At 44.7% G+C, this 22,388-nt stretch overlaps 1 protein-coding gene and 1 long non-coding RNA gene across 9 annotated transcripts in view; one reads left to right on the plus strand and one right to left on the minus strand.

Annotated features, from left to right (window-relative positions):
- The window catches only part of kalrn.L (kalirin RhoGEF kinase L homeolog), a 172,859-nt gene that overhangs the window by 105,247 nt on the left and 45,224 nt on the right, over nt 1-22,388 (plus strand). For 5 of the 8 annotated variants that reach the window (XM_041575441.1, XM_041575435.1, XM_041575437.1 and 2 more), the window contains 5 exons: nt 474-664; nt 759-860; nt 1,440-1,582; nt 2,747-2,849; nt 12,839-13,085. In XM_041575441.1, the coding sequence (XP_041431375.1) occupies nt 474-664; nt 759-860; nt 1,440-1,582; nt 2,747-2,849; nt 12,839-13,085 (786 nt within the window). 8 annotated transcript variants of the gene reach the window in all.
- Nucleotides 12,623-19,385, minus strand: LOC121397928. The gene is made up of 2 exons (XR_005964049.1): nt 19,305-19,385; nt 12,623-13,073 (listed from the first exon to the last, which is right to left on the minus strand). It is a non-coding gene; the product is annotated as an uncharacterized LOC121397928 (long non-coding RNA).

Consider the following 22,388-nt stretch of genomic DNA (forward strand, 5'->3'; position numbering starts at 1 on the left):
ATTAAGCATAAAAGGAAATAGGTGAAGATTTTTTAACATTGGAATGAGATTTAGTATATGATGTTGGGTAATATGCTTAAATTGGTGTTTGGTAATGACGCTGATCATGTGACATCGTTACAGCTGTTGTTTTCCCACCAGTTAGTAGTAAAAAGGTATTTCCATAGTCAGTTTTGGTAGTTTGAGAAAGGCCTTGGAGTAGGCGGAAACGTTACTCCTAAGCTATTTTATAAATAAAACTTTTTCCATATATATTTTATTTTTATATATATTTTATTCCTTAAAATGTAATCACAGTGCTCAAGTGAACAGAAATGTTTTAAAGGGGAAGTTTTATATAAATGGTGTATTTTTTTTCACGGGATTCAGAATAATTTACCTTTCTTTTCTGCAAAGAGGCAGTCACTGGGCAGGGCCGGTTTGTGGCTTTCACCTTAGTCTGGCTGTGCCCTAACCTGATGCTTTATTGCTAGGATTTGATGAAAATCTGGATGTTCAAGGGGAACTTATCCTGCAAGATTCCTTCCAAGTCTGGGATCCCAAATCTCTCATCCGCAAAGGGCGAGACCGGCACCTCTTCCTGTTTGAAATCTCCCTTGTGTTTAGTAAAGAGATAAAAGACTCCACTGGCCACACAAAATATGTCTTTAAGAATAAACTGCTGGTGAGTGATCCATAGGGGTACGCCTCCTGCAGTACAGATAAGGCAGATACATGGGTCTGTTTACTCTATAATTGTCTCTCTCCCTCCCTTTCAGACCTCAGAATTGGGGGTCACTGAGCATGTTGAAGGAGACCCCTGTAAGTTTGCCCTGTGGTCAGGGCGCACACCATCATCTGATAATAAGACTGTACTAAAGGTAAGTGGCCTTTCATTATTCACTGTTATACAAGGTGGAACCTCTGGGACTGTCCATGGCCAAGAGGGGGCTCATACAAGAACTAGGAGCCATGTGTAGGTGCAACAAAACAAGGGAATATGCCCTTCTGTGTGGATGTAGGGATTGTCCAATAAGGAAGGACAATGTTTCTCTCTGTGTTTTGTTAGTAACCTGAAAGTTATGTACTGGCACATGATTGACTTTTGTCTACTGAACCTGAACTGACTGTGGTGTGCTGGGATCTGATTGGCTTTTGGTATATTGAGTCCTGAATTGGTAGTAGTGAATGGAAACTTGACTGGTTACTGATCTACTGAAACTTTCATGTATCATGAGATTTGATTGGCATTTGGTCTGCAGACCTGACAATGTACTGATGTACTTAACTAAAGTATGATTGGCTTTACGTCTTGTGAGAACTGACATGGTGCTGCTAAACATCTGATTGGCTGTTTGTCTTCTGAGACCTCACTTGATACTGATGTAATGATACTGACTGACAGTTAGTTGACTGAGACATAACTTGTTGTTCTACTCAGGTGTGTTGTTTATTTGCAGGCGTCTAGTATTGAGGTGAAGCAGGAGTGGATCAAGAACATCCGTGAGGTCATTCAGGAACGGATGATACATATGAAGGGGGCCTTAAAAGAGCCAATCCATCCCCCCAAAACACCAGCTAAACAGAGGAACAACAGCAAAAGGTACCAGCCCATATCCTGCAGTAGGGGTACAGATTCATGGGAACGGGCCAGAAATGGGGAGCCAGGCTGGGTCACTGGCTTGAATGTTCCTATATGTTCATTAAGCACAATAGGAGGAGAGCATTAAAGGGCATGTAAAGGCAAAAATATAAAATCCCATTTTTACTTTCTTTAATGAAAAAGAAATCTATCTCCAATATACTTTAATTAAAAGATGTCTACAGTTTTTATCATAAACCTGACTGTATGCAGTGCAATTCCCCCTTCTTTTACTGCTGTTGATAGGAATTGTTAGATGGTCCCCAACTGCTGTGCAGGTAAACGATCATACTTTCAAATGGCAGGGGGAGCCCCCCCACCTTACTTCACAGAACTCAAGCAGCATTGTTGGATTCCCTGTAGAGATTTGTATCCAGAGACGCAGTGCAGTCTCTATATTATGATTATTAATCAGTCTTGCTGTATTGGCTTCTATGGCAGATATTATTTGACTTGTGCTGTTTTGATAATTTATGACGATCCCTAAGCTTAACCTCCCAACTGAAGCCCAGACCACACTGAGCATGTGCGAGTCTTGATATTGCAGAAATGTCTAACAAAGTTACAAGATGACAGCCCCCTGCGCCAACTTTGAAAGCATAAATCATTTGTCTTATTAGGCTGCTGGTGCAGTAAGTTCATGTTTATATTTAGTATACATAATACAGCATTTCTAACATTATTCTATTTTAGACTTTAGTTGCCCTTTAACAATAGCAAAGTCACTTCCAGTATAATCAGCCTTTACCTTACAGATCTAAAGCGCCATACACAGGCAGATTGTGGCTTCCGATTCGTCTCATTCAGTCATTGGCAGCTTGCCCATATATGGGGCAATACCTGACCAATATCTGGCTAGAAATTGGACAGATGTAAAAATCTCATTGGTGCAATAACCACATTGGCTAGATGATGAGGTCCTCCCATGACGGCCTGTATCACCATTGTTGTGATCTGATCGTTTGACACAGGAGTTCCCTCCTTGTAGCCATAGGCTTGTTGATATCTGGAGGCCACATGATTTCCCCCCTTTAACATACAGAAATAATATGGCCACTTATTACGATTAAAGGCCAAGTGTGGCTTTGATTGTGGGGTCAACATTATCAATATCCTTTGCCGCAGGGATGTATTAGAAGATGTCGATAGCCAGGGGGATGGGAGCAGCCAACCGGACACCATCTCCATCGCTTCCAGGACCTCCCAGAACACTGTGGACAGTGACAAGGTAGGTACTGACACCTGTTTCTTCCAAGGCACAAGAAAGGGATAACTGCTATAGAGAGATGTCTGTATCATGGAAATATGCGGGAGCACATTTGGCTTTTTATTGGCTAGTCATTAAAATTCGATAAACTATTTATTGTGTGATTTTCATAGTTATGTTCAGTTTCCTTGGTCCGTTTGGGTGGAAAGATGTATAGAATGATATTTTAAGACCAGCATTGTTATATTGTAAATTAAATACGCACAAACCTTTGGATGTTATCATATTAATTAACTCAGGTAGGACCAAGCCCTAAGCTTATAAAGTGGGAGCCCTGACATGTGCTGAGGAAACCCCTACCAGTACCGAGGATTGCAGCTAGTAACTGTTCCTCGCTCTGTTCCTTTTGAATCCATTACATTTAGCTAGAGTTTGTTGCCTTTTAGTGGGAATCAGCTTATTAAATTGCTTTTATTCACACTATTGTCCATATGTATGCATGCATATTTATTTCCATGTGACTCTTTTGTTTTTGGATCAATTTAAAAGCTTTTGACTTTGGGAGTTGGATACTGTACTAGAACTTTGTAGTTCAGACTGACCAATAAGGTTGCAGTTTTCACAGCCCAACAGTAAAGTGCCTTAAAGGAACAGTAACACCAAAAAATGAAAGTGTTTTAAAGGAAAGGCAATATAATGTACTGTTGTTCTGCACTGGCAAAACTGGTATGTTTACTTTAGAAAAACAACTATAGTTTATATAAACAAGCTGCTGTGTAGCCATGAGGCAGCCGTTCTAGCACAGGAGACACAGTAGATAACAGATAAGTTCTGAAGAATCCCATTGTATACTACAGAGCTTATCTGTTATGTGTTGTGTATCCTGTGCCATTTCTCCTTTTTTCAGCTTTGAATGGTTGCCCCATGGCTACACAACAGCTTCTGTAGATATAAACGATAGTTGTGTTTCTGAAGCAAACACACAAGTTTTACTAGTGCAGCACATTCAATTGTCAGTGATTTTAGTACATTTTTTAGTGTTATTGGTCCTTTAAATCTTAACTGAGTATCATGAAACTCACAGCCTAATTTAATAGTGTTGCTATTGATCAAACTGCTTGCATGAGTTAATATCTCATTTGAATGAAAGCTGGACTCATTAGCCCTCTAAGAAAATCCTGCTGGATAGATCAATCCAATCTCACCCAGTACTTACAGTATGCTGGTACAGAGATATAAAGCTTCTGGTTTCTGGGCTTTAGGATCCTGTCACCGGGTAAGTAAATCAAATCACTCTCAGTTCTTACATAGGTACATAACTTAGCTTATCTGGGCTTCCTGCTCTTGGGCTGCTCTCTTTCCCATGGCCATACAGAAAGCACCTGCTCAACCCCAGTACTTACCCAGGTACAGATCCTTTGCATTTCCTCCTCATGGGCAGCTCTCTTTCACATGGTCACACAGGAATCTCCCCTGGGCAAATCCAATAACCCCTCAGTACTTAGTGCTACACCTGTGAGAAGTCTCCTTGTCTGTGTGTCACACCTGTGAGCAGTCTCCCTGTGTGTCACACCTGTAAGCAGTCTCCCATATGTGTGTGTCACATCTGTGAGCAGTCTCGCTGTCTGTGGGTCACACCTGACAGCAGTGTCTGTGTGTCACACCTGTAAGCAATCTCCCTGTCTGTGTCTTACACATAAGAGCAGTCTCCCTGTGTGTCAGACCTGCAAGCAGTCTCCCTGTGTGTTACACCTGTGAGCTGTCCCCCTGTGTGTCACACATGTAAGCAGTCTCCCTGCCTATTTGTCACACCTGAGAGCAGTCTCACGCCTGTGTGTCACACCTGGGAGCAGTCTTATCTGTGTGTCACACATGTAAGCAGTCTCCCTGCCTATTTGTCACACCTGAGAGCAGTCTCACGCCTGTGTGTCACACCTGGGAGCAGTCTTATCTGTGTGTCACACCTGTAAGCAGTCTCCCTGTCTATGTGTCACACCTGACAGCAGTCTCTCGCCTGTTTATTACAACTGTAAGCAGTCTATCCGTGTGTCACACATGTAAGCAGCCTCCCTGTGTGTCACACATGTAAGCAGTATCCCTGTGTGTCACACCTGTAAGCAGACTCCCTGCGTGTCACACCTGTAAGCAGTCTCCCTGCGTGTCACACCTGTACACAGTCTCCCTGTCTATGTGCCACACCTAAAAGCAGTCTCCTGCCTGTGTGTCAAACCTGAAAGCAGTCCGTGCCCTGCGCTGTCAGATCTTTCGCTTCCTGCTCGTTCCTCCCCGGGTAGTTGGAACAGCACCCTAATTGCCAGCGCTCTCTCTGCAAATCACAAGACAGCCCTGACTCCCATGTGATCCTGCTGCAGGCTCCCAGCCTCTCACTAGTGTCACAGCGTCCGCCCAGGGTGAACAGATCACTAGGGGCCAGGGACCCTCACTCACAACATGAGAAAGTGGCTGAAGATAGATAAGGTGACAAAATCTGTAAGTAGAGCAACTTTTCTCTCTCTTCCCTTCTCCCAAGGGGGCGCACACTGTCCCCACAAGCTGGGAGTACTGCTGCTCCTACAGGGATACATAAAGGGCTTATTGTTGGTGAGTTTCTCCTTAAGGGGGAGGACACAAGGGGAGTCAGCAGAAAGATTCATTTGTTCATGGAAGTCTTTATCCCACACAAAATGATTTGTCTTTTTTAACTCTTAAAGTGTTGGCTTTCTGTAGCCCCCAAATGTCACTGACCAGCTAGAGGGCTGTCGTAGCCAAGTAACATCGGGAGGGCAGCACCTGTAATGCTCAGTACTGTCTTTTGTTCTATGTGACATGCAGTACCACTTTTAACCTGTTCCTGGGTAACAGACTGCTTCCATAGATAGCAATTGGACAGCTCCCCTGTCTGTTGTAAAGGAAAAGTCAAACCCAGATGCAGTAACGAAAGAAAGAAGTAAAAAAGAGCAAGGCAATGGGGTCTTTTGCACTGGGACCTGCTTGTTGGATGTGAATCAGCTGGCCAAGCTCCATAGCATTTGCACATCCCCTTTACACTCACCCTCATCATCCATCCCTTTCTGAGGGGATCCAAACTCAAATAGAAAATAAAAGTAAACTTACTCAGAGTTCTTTGGTTGCACTTTGCTTTCAGGTGCACCAGTAAAGGAAAAGCAGCAGTCTCCGACACACAAAACACAGAATGAGTGTCAGCGTTTTAATATATTGTTACATTGCTTATCGTCCTGTTTAGGGCCTTTCCAATTCTGCTGTCTGGTTGCTAGGATTTCATTATCGTAGTAACCAGGCAGCAGTTGCAGTTCCAAGTCTAAGAGATGCAGAACAAAAATGAAAATAATGTAGATACTAAAAAAAAATGAATTGCCAGTTTGTCTTATTTGCAGTGTTTCTTCCATTACAAAGTTTGGAATTTAATTATCCAGGCCCCTCCTAAGGATTATGCCACTCCCACCGTCCCCCTCCCTGTCCCTTTGATGCATACACAGTTTTAGTGCCACAGGAAAATGAAGGATCCCCATCCCAACAAACTTACACTTTAAATGTTCTATTAACCCTTTCACCATCAGACAAATTGACTGAGTTGTTGGAATCTAATAAGTGTTGGCTTGGCAGAAACAATTCAAGCAATGTGACCTCGATAGTAGCAATTGGTGGGCTGGGAAGCTTCAGCAGGGAATGGAGAAGAAAAACTGCCTGTGTGGGAACTCGGCCTTGGAAGTGAATGATACACAGTTCTGCAGTCGCAACTAATGACGGATAAGTTATCTGTGACAACATGCTGTAGGGAAGAGCCAATAGCGCATTGTGATTTGATCTGGCTGAAAACTCACTTCTCTTTGGTTGCTATGCTTAGTGCTCCCAGCAACCAGGTTAACTGTGCAGCCATGATTTTCTTAGCTAATTGTCCCATAATCCTTGATGGGAAATTATCTCAAAATAAAACACAGAGAGAATAATGCCTTTAATGCTCTCAGGCTGCAGAGTTTGCGGCCCTGGCTGTGTTGGAGGGTAAAGTCCAGCAAGATACAATCAGTAATTGGGGAGACGCCTCTCTACCAAGACAGAGCTGTGCCTGTAAAGGGTGGTTACACTGTACCATAAAGATTTATAGAGTGAGTGAACTCTCTGTTCCAGTCATTAGTCACGTGGCCCCAGATTGTGACTCTATGGCTGCTTGATGCTCTGGTTGAGGTTTCTTAGGGGCATTTGCCTAAGTAAGAACATAAATCTGACCCCCAAATACATTTGAGGTTTTAGTGCACCCATGGATTTCTCGTATGTGGTTGATATGGTGGTAATAGCTCCAACAAGAGGGTAAACTTGCTCTTGGCTCTTGGAATCTGGGAAGATCAGGCATTATAAAGTTTTAGACGTGGACACAGTGCCAAGCAGCAGAATGTAAGCCAGTCGGAACTGTCAGAACAAAGTTGCAGCCTTTGGTCTGAGTTGCTTCTCCTACAACTGCATCTGATTTCAGCTATAGCATAGATCTTAACTGTCCAGCCTGCTACCCTCCAGCTGTTGCTGAGTTACAACTCCCTGCACTCTCAACACTTTGCCTGTCTATGGAAGATAACAGTTGTAGTTCAGCAATATCTGCAGGGCCTGCAGACCCAATATTGTCACCTTAGACAGTGTCCACAGCATAAAGTGCTCAGCATCAGTCTGCAGTCACATCACCGTGAAGGGGTTAAGCTGCACCAGGTGCCATGGAGACATTATTATCTGCTGAGTGGCAGTGATGTCAGAGGAACCGGGAACACGCTGTCCCCTCCTGTACCTGCAAATCAGCTGGGGGCCTAAACAAAGGGCACGATCGGCAGGTATGTCGATTATTAACCTGGGGTGCAGTTATAGAGCTGAGCACACTTGGAACAGTTATAGAGATAAGAACATGGAGCAGGTATAGAGCTGAGCACACCTGCAGCAGATATAGAGCTGAGAAGACTTGGAGCAGATATAGTGCTGAGCAGACCTAGAGCAGGTATAGAGCTGGGCACACCTAGAGCAGGTATAAAGATGAGAATCAGGAGTAGGTATAGAACTGGGTACACCTGGAGCATGTTTACAGTTGAGCAGACCTGGAGCAAATATATAGCTGAGTAGACCTGGAGCAGATATAGAGCTGGGCACACCTGGAGCAGGTATAGAGCTGGGCACACCTAGAGCAGGTATAAAGATGAGAATCAGGAGTAGGTATAGAACTGGGTACACCTGGAGCATGTTTACAGTTGAGCCGACCTGGAGCAAATATATAGCTGAGTAGACCTGGAGCAGATATAGAGCTGGGCACACCTGGAGCAGGTATAGAGCTGGGCACACCTGGAGCAGGTATAGAGCTGGGCATTCCTGGAGCAGCTATAGAGATGAGAATCGGGAGCAGATATAGAACTGGGTACACCTGGAGCATGTTTACAGCTGAGCAGACCTGGAGCAGATATAGAGCTGAGTGGACCTGGAGCAGGTATAGAGCGGGGCACACCTGGAGCAGGTACAGTGCTGGGCATACCTGGAGCAGGTATAGAGATGAGAATCGGGAACAGATATAGAACTGGGTACACCTGGAGCATGTTTACAGCTGAGCAGACCTGGAGCAGATATAGAGCTGAATGGACCTGGAAAAGATATAGAGCTGGGCACACCTGGAGCAGGTATAGAGATGGGCACACCTGGGGGCAGGGACAAAAGTGGAGACATCCATTCTGTCTCTTTACGCCATAGTCGTGTCAAATTTTATAGCTTAGTGCTGTCCAACTGGCGGCCTGCAGCCCCCATTACAGTCTGGCTGTAGTGACAGCGTACTTTGTGTATGAGACATTGTCATAAATATAGAGACAGCAGTCTGCTGCACAAAAATCCCCCCTCTGCAGGCACTATATATGTAAAAATGCGCACGCGCAATGACTCGCGTGTGCTTGTGGGTATGTGGGTAGGACCATGGCTGGTGTGAATGCCTGGCCCTTCCACATTTTTATATGGGGGGGGGGCCTGGCGACTGTTATGCCACTGGTAAGAGTAATCAGTATTGAGATTAACTGGGTCCTGCATTGTTCACACCTGTAAACACTGTATCATTCACACTTCAGACCCAGACTGTAAGTGCCCAAAATGTTCACCCCTCATACAGACTGTAGTAGTGGTGCCAGCAATGTGTCACTGTATGTAGTACTGTATAGTTGCCTCAAGAGGAAATTTTGGGCAAAATGAAGCTCCGCATATGTTTTTACAAAAGCAATTTACCACCAGTAAGAAAGCATTTAGAGGAGATTAGTCACCCGCAAAAGAGGAGATTTATCTGGTGTGCCATCAACCAGGTCGCCATAGACGTAACAATTACGATCTTTCTTGGAAAAGATCTTTCCAAGAAAGATTGTTTGTTTCAATACACAGGTGAAGAGCTGAATCGTCAGATATACAGATAGAAACAATAGAATTCTACATGTATCTGACGATTCAGCACTAACAATTGCCGATGTTTGGGTGCCTTCAAAGGCACCCGATCAAAAATTTCCGTCCATCCCGATCACCAGGCCGATATCCAAGTCTTCTGCTGATATCGGTTGGCTCTTTCCCCACCATAAACACACCGAATATCATACGATATTATCTGTGTGTCTATGGCCACCGAGTGGTCCTGATTGGTTCTGACAGGTTTTCCATCTCCTGTCCTGTTCTGTTTAATCATGTGCTGGGGGTTGCTGTGCTATCAAAGGGGAGGATGAGGCATGTTGATTTAAGGATATGTCAACTTGTTTCACATTTGAGTGATATCCCTGCAGTGAGCACAAACCATTTGTTTCTTTCTGGTGTGCTACCACCATTAATGTGGTCTTAAAATGATCTTAAAACTTGTTGTAACATGGGTGTGGTTTAAAGTGGGTGTGGTTAACACTGACTTCCATTAATAGCCCTCCACCAGGTAGTCCAGAAAAATTCTGTCCCTGGTAAGGGCAGCACCCCACTGCTTACCAGCGGAGGCAAAAATGCTACTCCCGGTAACTTTTTCAAAACTGAAAATTTCTAGTGCAGAGAGCGCTAGCGTTGTGGACATCCCTAACCCCCTCTGGAACCCAGGTGGGCATCCTTGAGAGCCTTTCACTTGTAGTGGGTATTTAAGAAAGTATGTTGTAGCCCTATTCACGCTGCTATCATTACACAGAGTTCCATAAATGTGGCACCTATCCAGGTCCGGACTGAGTATTAAAATAGGCCCTAGCATTTCAGGTACACAGAGGGTCAATCAGCCCACACAGAGGCCCAAACAGCCCCCATCAGCCCACTAAATACTGACTTTCTATGTCACCTTACAGCAGCCCCTCTGGCATTTGCCAGAACCCACAGATTGCCAGTCCGGGCCTGCACCTATCGGTTCTTCAATGCAAGTTTTGGTGTGTTGTTAATTTAAAGATTGGAGCACAATTGTCGGTTTACATTTTTACAACAAGGAATTGAGATCCGGAAGCCACAAGTTTAGAAAACTTTTGCCCCAGGAGATGAAGAGACGTGCTGTTGGTCTGTGGGCTGGTAACGCTGGATGAATATATCATAGTATTGTTATATTTAGAGCCAGACAAACTTGCTTGGTGGCTTTTGTGCAGACAGGGCCGGCCCTCAGCACAGATAATAAACTACTCATTTATATGCATGCTGCATTTTGGACAGAAAGCAGTGTAGTCTTTGTCAAGCAATATCGAGATTTAATATGTTTCCAGTTGTAAAGTGGTGGACAATCCCATTGTCCATAGACATTAGAGGTCTTGCTGCAATGAGACTAATGGAAACTGGGGTTTATTTATAACTGTTTGTTGATATGGGCCACACCGCCGGCGGGGGTGGAGGGGAGGCAGGACTCAGAAGTCCTATCAGAGGCTCTCTTTCAAACTAGGGCCTGACTGCTGATAAAAAGGTAGACTTCCTGATAACGGGGAAAAGTTTGGGCAGATCAGGGGCCTGACAGGTGAATGGGACCCTATAATTCCTAATGGAAACCATGTATTCAGGTGGACTTTTCCTTCACTGAAGCCCTTTGTACTGGCCGATATCCCTATGCAGGAGCCACATGGGCTCAACAGGCATCCAATTATCTGTCTTCCCTGGCTGACATAAACAATACCATTCTAGAGCTGTCCCCCCGCCCCATATTTTTTCTGGAGTTGCCTGATTTTAGCTCCATTCCCCTGCTCTCCCGGCACCGCATTCCCTCGATTTTTCACAATTTTACAAGGATTTTATTAAATTCCGTGGGTGCCTAACATTTAGCACCCCGAAGTGCAAACAGACTTTCCTTCTCCTCACTGGAAGAACCCTGGACTGGTGCAGTTTTCTGTTGATAGGAGCACAGGCCCGGGGTTTCAGGTAAGTCCTTACAATTACTTTGGTGTGCCTAACATTTGGCACCCCAAATTGCAAACAGACTTCCCTTCTCCTTTAAAACAAAGAATTATTTACAGGTGTTGGTTAATTGGCTGGGGCTTAAACAGGGTCAGACAGGGCCAGTGGGACACCAGGAAAAAAATCCGGTGGGCCCCGCCAGTCCCTGTGTGAAGCCTTTTTTGCTGCCTCTGGCCCCCCGGTGTGTCCACAAGAACAAGAATGGGGGGGGGGGGGCTCAGCAGGGGGGTTGGAGGGGACTTTGTATCCAACACTGGTCTTAAAAGCTCCCTACTCTCTCACTAGAGCTCCTGAGTTATGGTTAAATGCTGCATGGTGTTACTACGCAGTCAGACTGTTTGCTGGTGGACTTGATTTTAAATGCGCTACAAACTTAGAATGCAAATAGATAGTGTAGGACTCAAGTACAACGGAGGGCCTTGACATAACATGTGAGCTTAGATATTTTGGCCAAAGTGTGATACTAACACCTGATATTTTGTAATAGTTATTATTAAAGGCAAACCATGCACTGGCAAACGTTCCCCTTCTTTTTGTGTACAAATAATGGCTTACTTATCATTTATAGCAGCTGGTCAACTCCAGAATATGGGTTAGACCGAGTTCTGGCGATTTCTTTCTGTATTTTGCGTACCCTCATTACACTTGCCCAACACTTAACAGGGGTCCAGGGTAAAGGGATCAACGTTAATCAACGGCAGAAATAACATTAAACTGGACCCACCTGTCTTTTCTTGAAGGCAAGATGGAGACAGTAAGACAGTATGAAGACAGCAGGGCAAAATGGTGACAGCAGAGCAAGATGGAGATAGTAGGACAATATGAAGACAGTTGGAAAAGATGATGGTAGACAATATTACGCCCACTTCTGATATGTATACCATTATGTAGATATAGGGAGTGAGTCCCTCTTAATGATATCACAGTACATTGGGAACAGAATCTGTGCAGTATTACAGGTGGGTTTGGGGTAAGTATTGATTATGCGGGTGCTAACAAAGTACTGTTCTGATCCCCCTGGAAGCACACCATTGGCTCTGGTTTTCCCCAAAAATGGATTGGAAATCTGCTGGATGTTTTGTAGAATGCATTTTGTATGTGGCATATGCTACTTGTCATACTGGTGATCCCACAGATAAGTGGGTTAGTTGTGTGGCACAAAGATAACAAAGGATTCTAGTCAAAGCTAGATCTTACTATCCCCTTAGCAACATCTTTATAGAATCACCCCCACTCCAATAGTTCCCATTAAAATTGCCTTTTATGATGATGTCAGCTTGGGCATTTTTTGATTGCTAGGGACACTGTCCCCAGCAACCAGACAATAGCCTCGAAGGAAGATTGCGAGTTTGACTTGGAGAGGGCCAGAAAAAAAAGATAATGATAAATAATTGGTACAAACATAAAGGCTTGTTGTTAATATTATTCAAATTAGTTAAACTAAAACTTAAAAAAGATGATGTAGTTCATTCTGGTTTCTGTGCTCATTGATCCTAACAACCAAATGGGTAGAGGCAGAAAAGGGTATTAATCCATGCCACATGTACATGGGATGGCAAATCCCTGTGATTATGTGCTAGGCTGAGCCAGTCTCCTTTCTCTTGCAGTTATCTGGAGGGTGTGAGCTGACGACGGTTCTGCAGGATTTTATTGCTCTTCACAACAATGAGCTGAGCATACAGGTGGGACAAACTGTGGAGCTACTGGAGAGGCCAAGTGATCGACCTGGATGGTGCTTAGTTCGGACTACCGACCGGAGCCCCCCTCAGGAAGGGCTGGTACCCAGTAGTGCCCTGTGCATTTCTCACTCGCGGAGCAGTGTTGAAATGGAGTGCTTCTTTCCTGCAGGCAAAGGTATGATCTTTATTGGAGCAACTGTTGCAGAAAGAGGGGTCACCACACTAGAGGATTGCACTGTAATATCATTCCTGGCTGGGGATAATAGGACTTGAAATTTTGTTCTGCACTAACCCTGAAGCTAGGTTCCCCCAGCTGTTGCTGAGCTACCGGTACATCTTACAGCATCCTAGCAACAGCAAAAAGATATCTATTTCTATTGTCTATTCTTCTCAACTACTATATGTCTCATCTCCTCCCAGTGGTCTCTCTACTCCCTAACTTCTACTTCCCCTCTCTTCTTCTGTCCTTCATCCCCTCTGTTCTCCCCTACTTTTTGACCTTACTCTCCCCCATTCTTCTCTTCCCTTTTTATATTTCTCAACTCCTTCCCCTTCCCTCTCTTTCCTTTTGTCTACATCCCCTCTCCTTTCCATTTCTCCCCCAACTGTATGCCTTACTCGTCCCATCCTCCCTCTTCTCTCGCCTTCAATATTTCTCATCTTCTCCCAATTGTATCTCTACTCCCTAAAACCCTTCCCCTCTCTCCTTCTGTCTATCATCGCTTCTTCTTTCCTTTTCTGTTTTCCCCCAACTGTTTGGCCATACTCTCCACCACCTTTCCTCTTCTCTCCCCTTCTTTAATTCACCTCTTACCCCCTTGGCTGTTTACTCCCTAATCCCCTTTCCCTTTTCCTCTCTATTATGTCTCTTATCCCCTCTTCTTTCCTTTTATCCTTCACCCTACGCTTTAAGTTCTTCTTTCCCTTACCACTTCCCCCTCCAGTGCATAGCCAATAAGTATTGGGGGCCGCTATGTGCCACTTATACGGCCCCCTCCAGCGCTCATGAGTACATGTTGTTGTGACAGGTCAGCAGTTTAATGTGTTGTGATTGGACAAGAGGCCTAGTGGTAAATTGGTGACTTGGGGTAAAGGAGTAGACTGAGCCAGTTATGCTAGAGGGTATTTATGCCACCTGAATTGGTAGACTAGAGAAATAACTGAAGCATGGACCCACTGGGAATCTCCTGGTACCCTGGTGCGCCAGTTCAGTCCTGGAAAAAATACAGATTTATTAATTCTCTGTAAGTTTGTTCACATGTTTCACTCAATCCATTGCTGCCCCATGAGCACCACTAGAGGGTGCAGCTCTATTATCTATTTCGATGCTATGTTTTAGTTCTCTGCTAAGTTGTTATGAAGGCCCAGGAAACACGTGCAGCCCAGTTAGGGGAAGGATCCTGCAGTGACACTATTAAAAAAAAAAAGAGAGCAAAATGATACAGAAGGGGCTGTTTAGCAATGTGCAGTCTGTCCCTTACATAGGATGATGGTGGGGTTAATTGTTGTTTAGGATGGTGCCAGTCAATGTTAAAAAGAAAATAAATTTACTTTTAAAAAACACAAGTGCTCTTAAAGTTATGAAGGCATAGATCTCATCTTGTTCTAGGGCAGAACCAGAAGCTGCTGGCCTAGGTGCTTGCAATCTGCTGATTATAAAGGACTGTGGGACAGGGAGCTTACAATCTACTGAAAGCCAGGAGCTTGTAGAATGCTGATGTACTGAGAGGGGTGGGACTGGGAATAACCATCTTTTTACATATTAAGGACATACAGTAATGAGTAATTAGTATCAACAATACCTCTGCACTGAGTAATTAGTATAATATGTAGGTGACACCTCCAGCGAATTCCGATACATTCCCCTCCCTTCCTTCGTGGTTTAACCCCTTTACTGTCAGTTGGCACTTGTAAGCCTGGCACCCCAAGGATAGTATGTTATTGCTACAGCTGCACCCAGTCAGACAGAGCGCCGGCCAGGCCTTTAGGCAACCCGGCAGGCCACTTTGGCACTCGTCGCAGCAGTGCGCAATCGGGGACGCGCATGCGCAACCGCGCGTAACCGGGGACGCACGTGCGCAACCAAGGACGCACGTGCGAAACCATGCGCAGTTGTGCGCAAAGCACTTAGACTTAGAGTGCACCCACTTTTCACGGAGGTAATAATTGCCGTACTAGGGGTAGGCTGCATGCGAGGTACTTGCCTGGCGCCCCCAAGCCTTGCACCCTAGCCACGTGCCTCTTCTGCCTACCTCTAGTTCCAGCCCTAGTCGTCTGATGGGTCAGTTATGCAGAAAATTCCCATCCTGCTTTACTGTGTCTGACCCAGTTACCATGCCCTAAATATCTGCCTGGCATGGAGGGGTGGTCGATATGCTGAGCAAGAGACATCAATAATACTTTCCTAGATTCACATCTGCTTGAAGAAGGGGCAGACGGTTTGGGTTGTATGGGGCCACCTTTTATCCTGTGGGTTTTGTCTGAAACTGTCCTTGGTGAAAGTACAAATTTCATTTTATTACGCTGTGAGTAGTTCTCCATGCTACACTTGATTGGCCAGTAGGAATATGTGGGTTTATAGACCAGGGGTCCCTGCATGTAATAAAAGGATCTCTTCAGCTATCTGACCTGACTTTGGAGCAGCCATACAGGGCGCCTGACACATTGAACATGCAATTCCCTGTGATGATGGAAACTGTCCTCACACCTTCTGAATAAACATATCCTTAATCTGCTCTAGATATACACAGATGTCCGATTTGTCCTGCTTGGCCCAAAAACAAACGATTATCCCTGGAATCTGCTCAGAGGACAGACAGATTCTTCCTGAGTTGCCCTAGCCGTGGCTGCTTCCAGCCCACACCTCTTCCATCCCCTCCTGGGGTTTATAGCAGTTTGGCAGCTCCCGCTTGGTCTGTTTGAATTTGTTTCACTGGTTGTAACTAGTTCTGTGTTGTGATGTTTTCATTCAGTGCAGTCCATTGTACAGCACTGTGGCATATGTTGGTGTACTATATACAATGCCTCAGTGGCACAGGAACTGGAAGTGCTGTTGACTTGAGTAATAATATGCATTAAGCCATGTGTTCTCCAACAAGATCACTGCCATTGTCTCACCCCAGGGTAAAACACATTTCTACTATTATCTCCCCTTTCCTGTTGGTTCCTGCCTGATAAGGTTTGTAAATAAATCTCAAACGAACCATCAGATCGTCCATCTGTTACAGTGTGAGCTGTTGTGTTATTTTCGGCACTAGTAATGCAGGGAAGAGATAGCATTCATAAAGTGCCCCTGCTTGTGGTAGGTGTCCCTTGTGCAAGTTACTGTGCAATTACTGCCAGTGGAAGCTGCTAATCACCGGGCACTATGTTGGCATGCCAAGCTCCTGGGTACCCTTTACAAATGAACCTCTTTCTTTCAATTTCCCCAAAATTTTATTGGTTGATTGGTTTCCTGGTTGAGGCTGTGTGACCACTTTTAGAAAGCAACCAGTTCCAATTCTATAGTGAAGTTACACTATGAGGTGCATTTCCCCATTGCGTTACTGTGACACCAGAAAGCAGCACTGCTGAGCTCATTAAGCACACAGAACATTGGTGCTGCTCACTATTCAGCATGTTCACCCCAGAATTCTACATGGACGGCATTGCACCCAAGCACGTAATGTTTTGCACGTCCCTGCACTGTGGCACATGACCCACATGTGACCCAAAGGATTGTGGGCTTTTAGTCAGCTGGCAAGCAAAGAAGTCCCTCAGCTGAAGCATGAGTTCATGTTTCCAATTGTGTGCTCAGTAAATAACTCATGTGCAGGGCGAGTGGCTTGGCAGCATAACAAACAGGTTGCCACATCCTCACTGGGTTTACCAAAAGTTGTCATTAATAGCAAGTGTATATGGTATGAGGGTCCTGGTAATGAGGATCTCCATGCTGGAAGCCTAATGCATGAGAAGCACCACACTTGGTTTCTTATTAAATACAGATTGCCTAATGTTTCTGAAACTCTACCCTGGATGCATAATGTTTGAAGAGTGCCATGTTTGTGGTCAGGTGTTTGAGGAGGACCACCCTTGGTGCCAAATGCTTGTGGAGCAGCTCTCTTGGTGCCTTATGTTTGAAGACTTCCAAATGTGATGTGTAATGCTTGAGGCAGGGCCACTATTTGAAATCATAGGGCCCCCAAACTGCTTAGATAGTTCCTGACCAAGGTCAGGGCCTTACGCTCAAGGAACTTGGTGCCTGATGCTCGAGGAACACTATGCTTTGTGCCTAACACTCAAGGAATACCACACTTGGTGCCTGATGCTTGAGCAACACCACACTTGATGCTTGAGGAACACCGCACTTGATGCCTGATTCTTGAGGAACACCATGCTTACTGCCTTATGCTTGAGGAACGCCACACTTGGTGCCTGAAATGGTTCTCTTTCCTCCAACTAACACCAGTAACATCCCAGAAGTATGCATCATAGTTAACAATTCCACTATCACCCCCACTCCCCAGGCCCGGTGCCTTGGGGTTATCCTAGATTCTGCCCTGTCATTCACTCCTCATATCCAGTCACTTATTAAATCATGTCACTTCCACCTAAGGAACATATCCAAAATATGATCATTTATCACCCAAGATGCTGCCAAAATTCTTATTCACTCTCTCATCATATCGCGTCTAGACTACTGTAACTCTCTTTTAATTGGCCTCCCCCTCCAGAGACTGTCACCTCTCCAGTCCATAATGAACACTGCTGTGAGGCTCATACACCTCAGCAACCGCTCCTCCTCTGCCACGCCATTCTGTCAATCCCTGCACTGGCTTCCGTTACAAATTCAAATTAATGACACTGACTTTCAAAGCACTTCATAACTCTGCCCCACCCTACATCTCTGAACTCATCTCTATATACTCACCCATTCGCTTACTACGCTCCTGTACTGACCTGCTACTCAACTCTTCTCTCATTACCTCCTCACATGTTTGCATTCAAGACTTTGCAAGGGCTGCACCCCTCCTCTGGAACGCTCTCCCACGGTCTGTCCGACTTTCTTCCAACCTTTCTGCTTTCAAGAAATCTCTGAAAACGCATTTCTTTCGAGAAGCCTACCCTCACTCTGCTTAACTACCAAACGCAACACCACATACAGTACCACATTTCTCACCCACATAATTCGATCTTGCCCACTCCCACACCTTGTGTATTACTCCCTTCCCTTTAGACTGTATGCCTATGCATAGGGCCTTCCTCACCTTTTTGTACCTGTATTGATTGTGATGTTTGTTACTCCATATGTTCTATGTATGTAATTCATGTGATTTAGTTGTATAATCACATTTACTTTACAGTGCGCTATATAAATACATGTTAATAATAATAATAATAATAATGCTTGAGGAATGCCACACTTGGTGCCTGATGCTTTAGGAACACCATACGTAATGCCTGATGCTTAAGGAGCACAACACTTGATTCCTGATTCTTGAGAAATACCATGTTGCTGCTTTATGCTCAAGGAACACCACACTTGGTGCCTGATGCTTAAGGAGCACCATGCATGGTGCGTGATGCTTTTGGAACACCATGCTTGGTGCCTAATGCTTGAGGAACATTATGCTTGCTGCCAAATGCTTGAGGAACTCCACACTTGGTGCCTAATTCTATGGAAGCAACACTCTTGGTACTTGATGCTTAAAGATTGCCATACTTAATGCTTAATTCAAGAGGAGCCATGCTGGATGCCTACTTCAGTCTGTAGTTCAGCAATTGCTGGAGGTGTTAATGGTGGACAACAATGATGTATGTGTGCATTCCCCATTAGGTCCCCCAGCCTTCCAGCATTGCTAGGTATTCTGTTTCTTTTACTCCTTTCCTAATATAATAATACATTAGAAGTTCTGATTTCATGCCATTTAGGGCCCCCTAATCTCATATTCTGCAGATAGTTCACAAGGCCCTGACATCTGATGTCCAGCAACACTGGATTCTGATTCAGTTTGGCCTCACACATACCAACCAGGTTACCATAACACATTTTTAGAATCTAGGATCTGTATATGTAGGGCCTGTATATGTATACATATCTGTATATGTATATGTTTTTGTTAAGTAATTCTATCCATTATGACTATTTTTCAGCAAAATTACACTTAAACACACAGCTTACTATAAATTGTGGGTCTGAGCTGTTTATTGGAAATGGGTTATCAGTGTGTTTAGGGGCTGGTAGTGTCATCATGATTGTCCTGTCCAATATGGGATACAGGGGATACAATGAGAGAGTGCCTGGCAATCAGATAAGTGCATAAAGGATACAGAGGATACAATGTAACAGTGTCAGACAAACAGTAGCACTGGAATCCTATAATAAATCCTATAATAAAGACCCAGGTTTACCTACAGATATAGGAGGTTGATGGTTGCTTCGTTGCTGCTTGCTGTGTCCTGTGCCTTTCCTGATTGAGTTCTCATTGTGGAACAGTTTTTGTCTCTGTGATTTTAGTAATCCAGCCCGGTTCCTCCCCCAGTCCCTAACTCCTCCTGCTGTGCAAGGTAACCAGCCTCCCCAGTGCTCAGCCCAGCCAGTCTGTACTGTGCAGTCACTGGGATACAATACAATACATTATAGGACTTTCCTGGTGACACTGGCTATGAGAGTTGCTGGCACAGGATGAAGAGTGGCACTAGCAAGTATCCCTCTGGCTCCTGCCTGGGATGGCTCTGTGCCCGGTGCTGCTGCTGTTTCTTTCCAACAGGTGAGTAAAGATTTGCCCTTAGTGAAACCCATAGGAGATCAACACTGATATGATTTTATGTCCATAGGGGATCAACACTGAGGTTGTGTGTCCATAGGTGACTGACATGAATAACATTGTGGGTCGATAGGAGACTGACACTGGGGTTGTGTGTCCATAGGGGATTGACACTGGGGTTGTGAGTCCATAGGTGACTGACATGAATAACATTGTGTGTCCATAGGGGACTGATACTGGGGCTGTGTGTCCATAGGCAACTGATACTGGGGTTGTGTGTCCATAGGGGACTGAGTCTGGGTTTGTGTGTCCATTGGGGACTGACCCTGGGGTTGTGTGTCCATAGGTGACTGACTTGAATAACATTGTTTGTTCATTGGGGACTGACACTGAGGTTGTGTGTCCATAGGTGACTGGCATGAATAACATTGTGGGTCGATAGGAGACTGACACTGGGGTTGTGTGTCCATAGGGGATTGACACTGGGGTTGTGAGTCCATAGGTGACTGACATGAATAACATTGTGTGTCCATAGGGGACTGATACTGGGGCTGTGTGTCCATAGGCAACTGATACTGGGGTTGTGTGTCCATAGGGAACTGAGTCTGGGTTTGTGTGTCCATTGGGGACTGACCCTGGGGTTGTGTGTCCATAGGTGACTGACTTGAATAACATTGTTTGTTCATTGGGGACTGACACTGAGGTTGTGTGTCCATAGGTGACTGACATGAATAACATGTCCATAGGGGACTGATACTGGTGTGTGTCCATAGGGGACTGACACTGGGGTTGTGTGTCCATAGGGGACTGATACTGGGAATGTGTGTCCATAGGGGACTGACACTAGGGTTGTGTGTCCATAGGGGACTGATACTGGTGTTGTGTGTCCATAGGGGACTGACACTGGGGCTGTGTGTCCATAGGGAACTGACACTGATAAGGCTGTGTGTGTCACTGTGGTCATGGCTGCTCTGCTCCTTTCCTTTACTGGTATAGGCTGGCAGATTGTTTGCTCTTTCACAGAGGTTATTCATTGCAAAGACTAACTAGGCCATAGGCTTTTACCATGGTGTGCACAAACTGTTTACACGGAGAGCTGGTGCTGTGTTACTGATCAGTTTGACTTGTTTATATCCAAAATTACTAACTTTAATGCAAGTAAATGATAGGGAGGTTTAATAACCTATTGGTTGTTGCTGTGCATTGCTGGGCAACAGCCCTTCAGTTGTACCCAGTTTGCCATTCAGGGTTACTTTGCCTTTAAAATTAATTCCATTTTCATTGGTGCCCTTTTGGCACCTTATATTTTCAATCTGAGCACAGTTTTTAGTATGCATGTGTCAAGTGTATGGTAGTATGGCTGTTGTACAATACAGCTCCCAGCATCCTCAGCTAATCAAAGGCAGTGGGATACAAATGGCATTGCCATTGTAAGTTTTTAACTTTGAAGCAAATTTTTTTAAACTACCAACCCCCCCATGTTAAATTTCCTAGCATTCCACAGCAGCCAATGAAGTTCAGTAAAGGGTATAATGGGGGTTGTGACCATACACACACCAACCTATACAGTTCAGGGCAGGTTAGCTGGTGGCACATACATTCCCAGATGGTCGAGCACTAAGGTCAAACTGCTCAACCAATTCGGCCCATGTAGTGGGCCAGTTACACAACTACCACATATTTGTGCATTCTAAGATGCTATTGAGCTGTCAAACAGCCAGGATATGGGCCATAAAAATCTCAAACAGAACCACATTTGCAGTTTACGAATGCCAATTGGAGTGTTCTGCCCTAGTTGATCTCTGTATAATGCACAAGAGCCTTGAATATCCTGTACATTATATCTTTAGAAACGGTGCTTAGTGATGTCATCCGTTTTAATTGGAGCTTAATGGTGTCATTTCTGTCACATGACTCACTTGTGTATTATAATAAATAAAGTACCCCCTGCTGCAAAATATGAGGATATTAGTAGTCACCTCGGAGTTCTATGACCTGTATAAAAATACCCTGTTTTTAAATGGTCATGGAACTCCTCGTTAACTTATAATATCCTTATATTTTACAAGAGGGGGTACTTTATTCATTATATAATACTCATTTCTGTGCACCCATTTTAGCTTCCATTGTCTGTATTTGTGCAGCAGCAGTATGTTAACCCACCAGTTGTGTTACTAATGTTTGGGTGCAGTGCCAGCAGGAGGTGCCACCCAACACATCCCAATCCAGATTATTGGAAGCCTTTGTGGATTTTGTTTGGTTTTGGGATTGAGTGGGATTGTGGGGGGGGGGAGAAATGAGCAGCTCTGTAGCTATGTCCAGTCACTGCCAAGTCTCACGTGTGACTTTAAACACCAGCTCCATTCCTCAGTGATTCTTGGAAATCTGTAACAGACAGCGGGTCCCAGCAGCACAAACAGATCTCTGGCCAGTAGCAGCTGATACCAGCAATAAGTGGGAGGGGGTGTCTGTCAGTATATGGAGCTATATAGGGGAGCTCATCCTAGAACTCTGATGGTAGGGGTTGTAGTTCAGCATCACCTGTTTGGGTTGTTCTTTACTGAGTGTTTACATCTGCAACATACCAAAACCTCATTTTAAGGTCAACCCTTTTAAAGTTTTTTTTTTACTTGAAACTTGTTCTCCCATAAGAGAACAAAGGGCACCTTTACTGGCAGCTGTTCACCTGCAGAGACACCCAGCTGTGTGCACTAATGTGCAATAAGAAGCTG

This window comes from Xenopus laevis, chromosome 9_10L (assembly GCF_017654675.1).
Source record: "Xenopus laevis strain J_2021 chromosome 9_10L, Xenopus_laevis_v10.1, whole genome shotgun sequence".
Lineage (NCBI taxonomy): Eukaryota > Metazoa > Chordata > Amphibia > Anura > Pipidae > Xenopus > Xenopus laevis.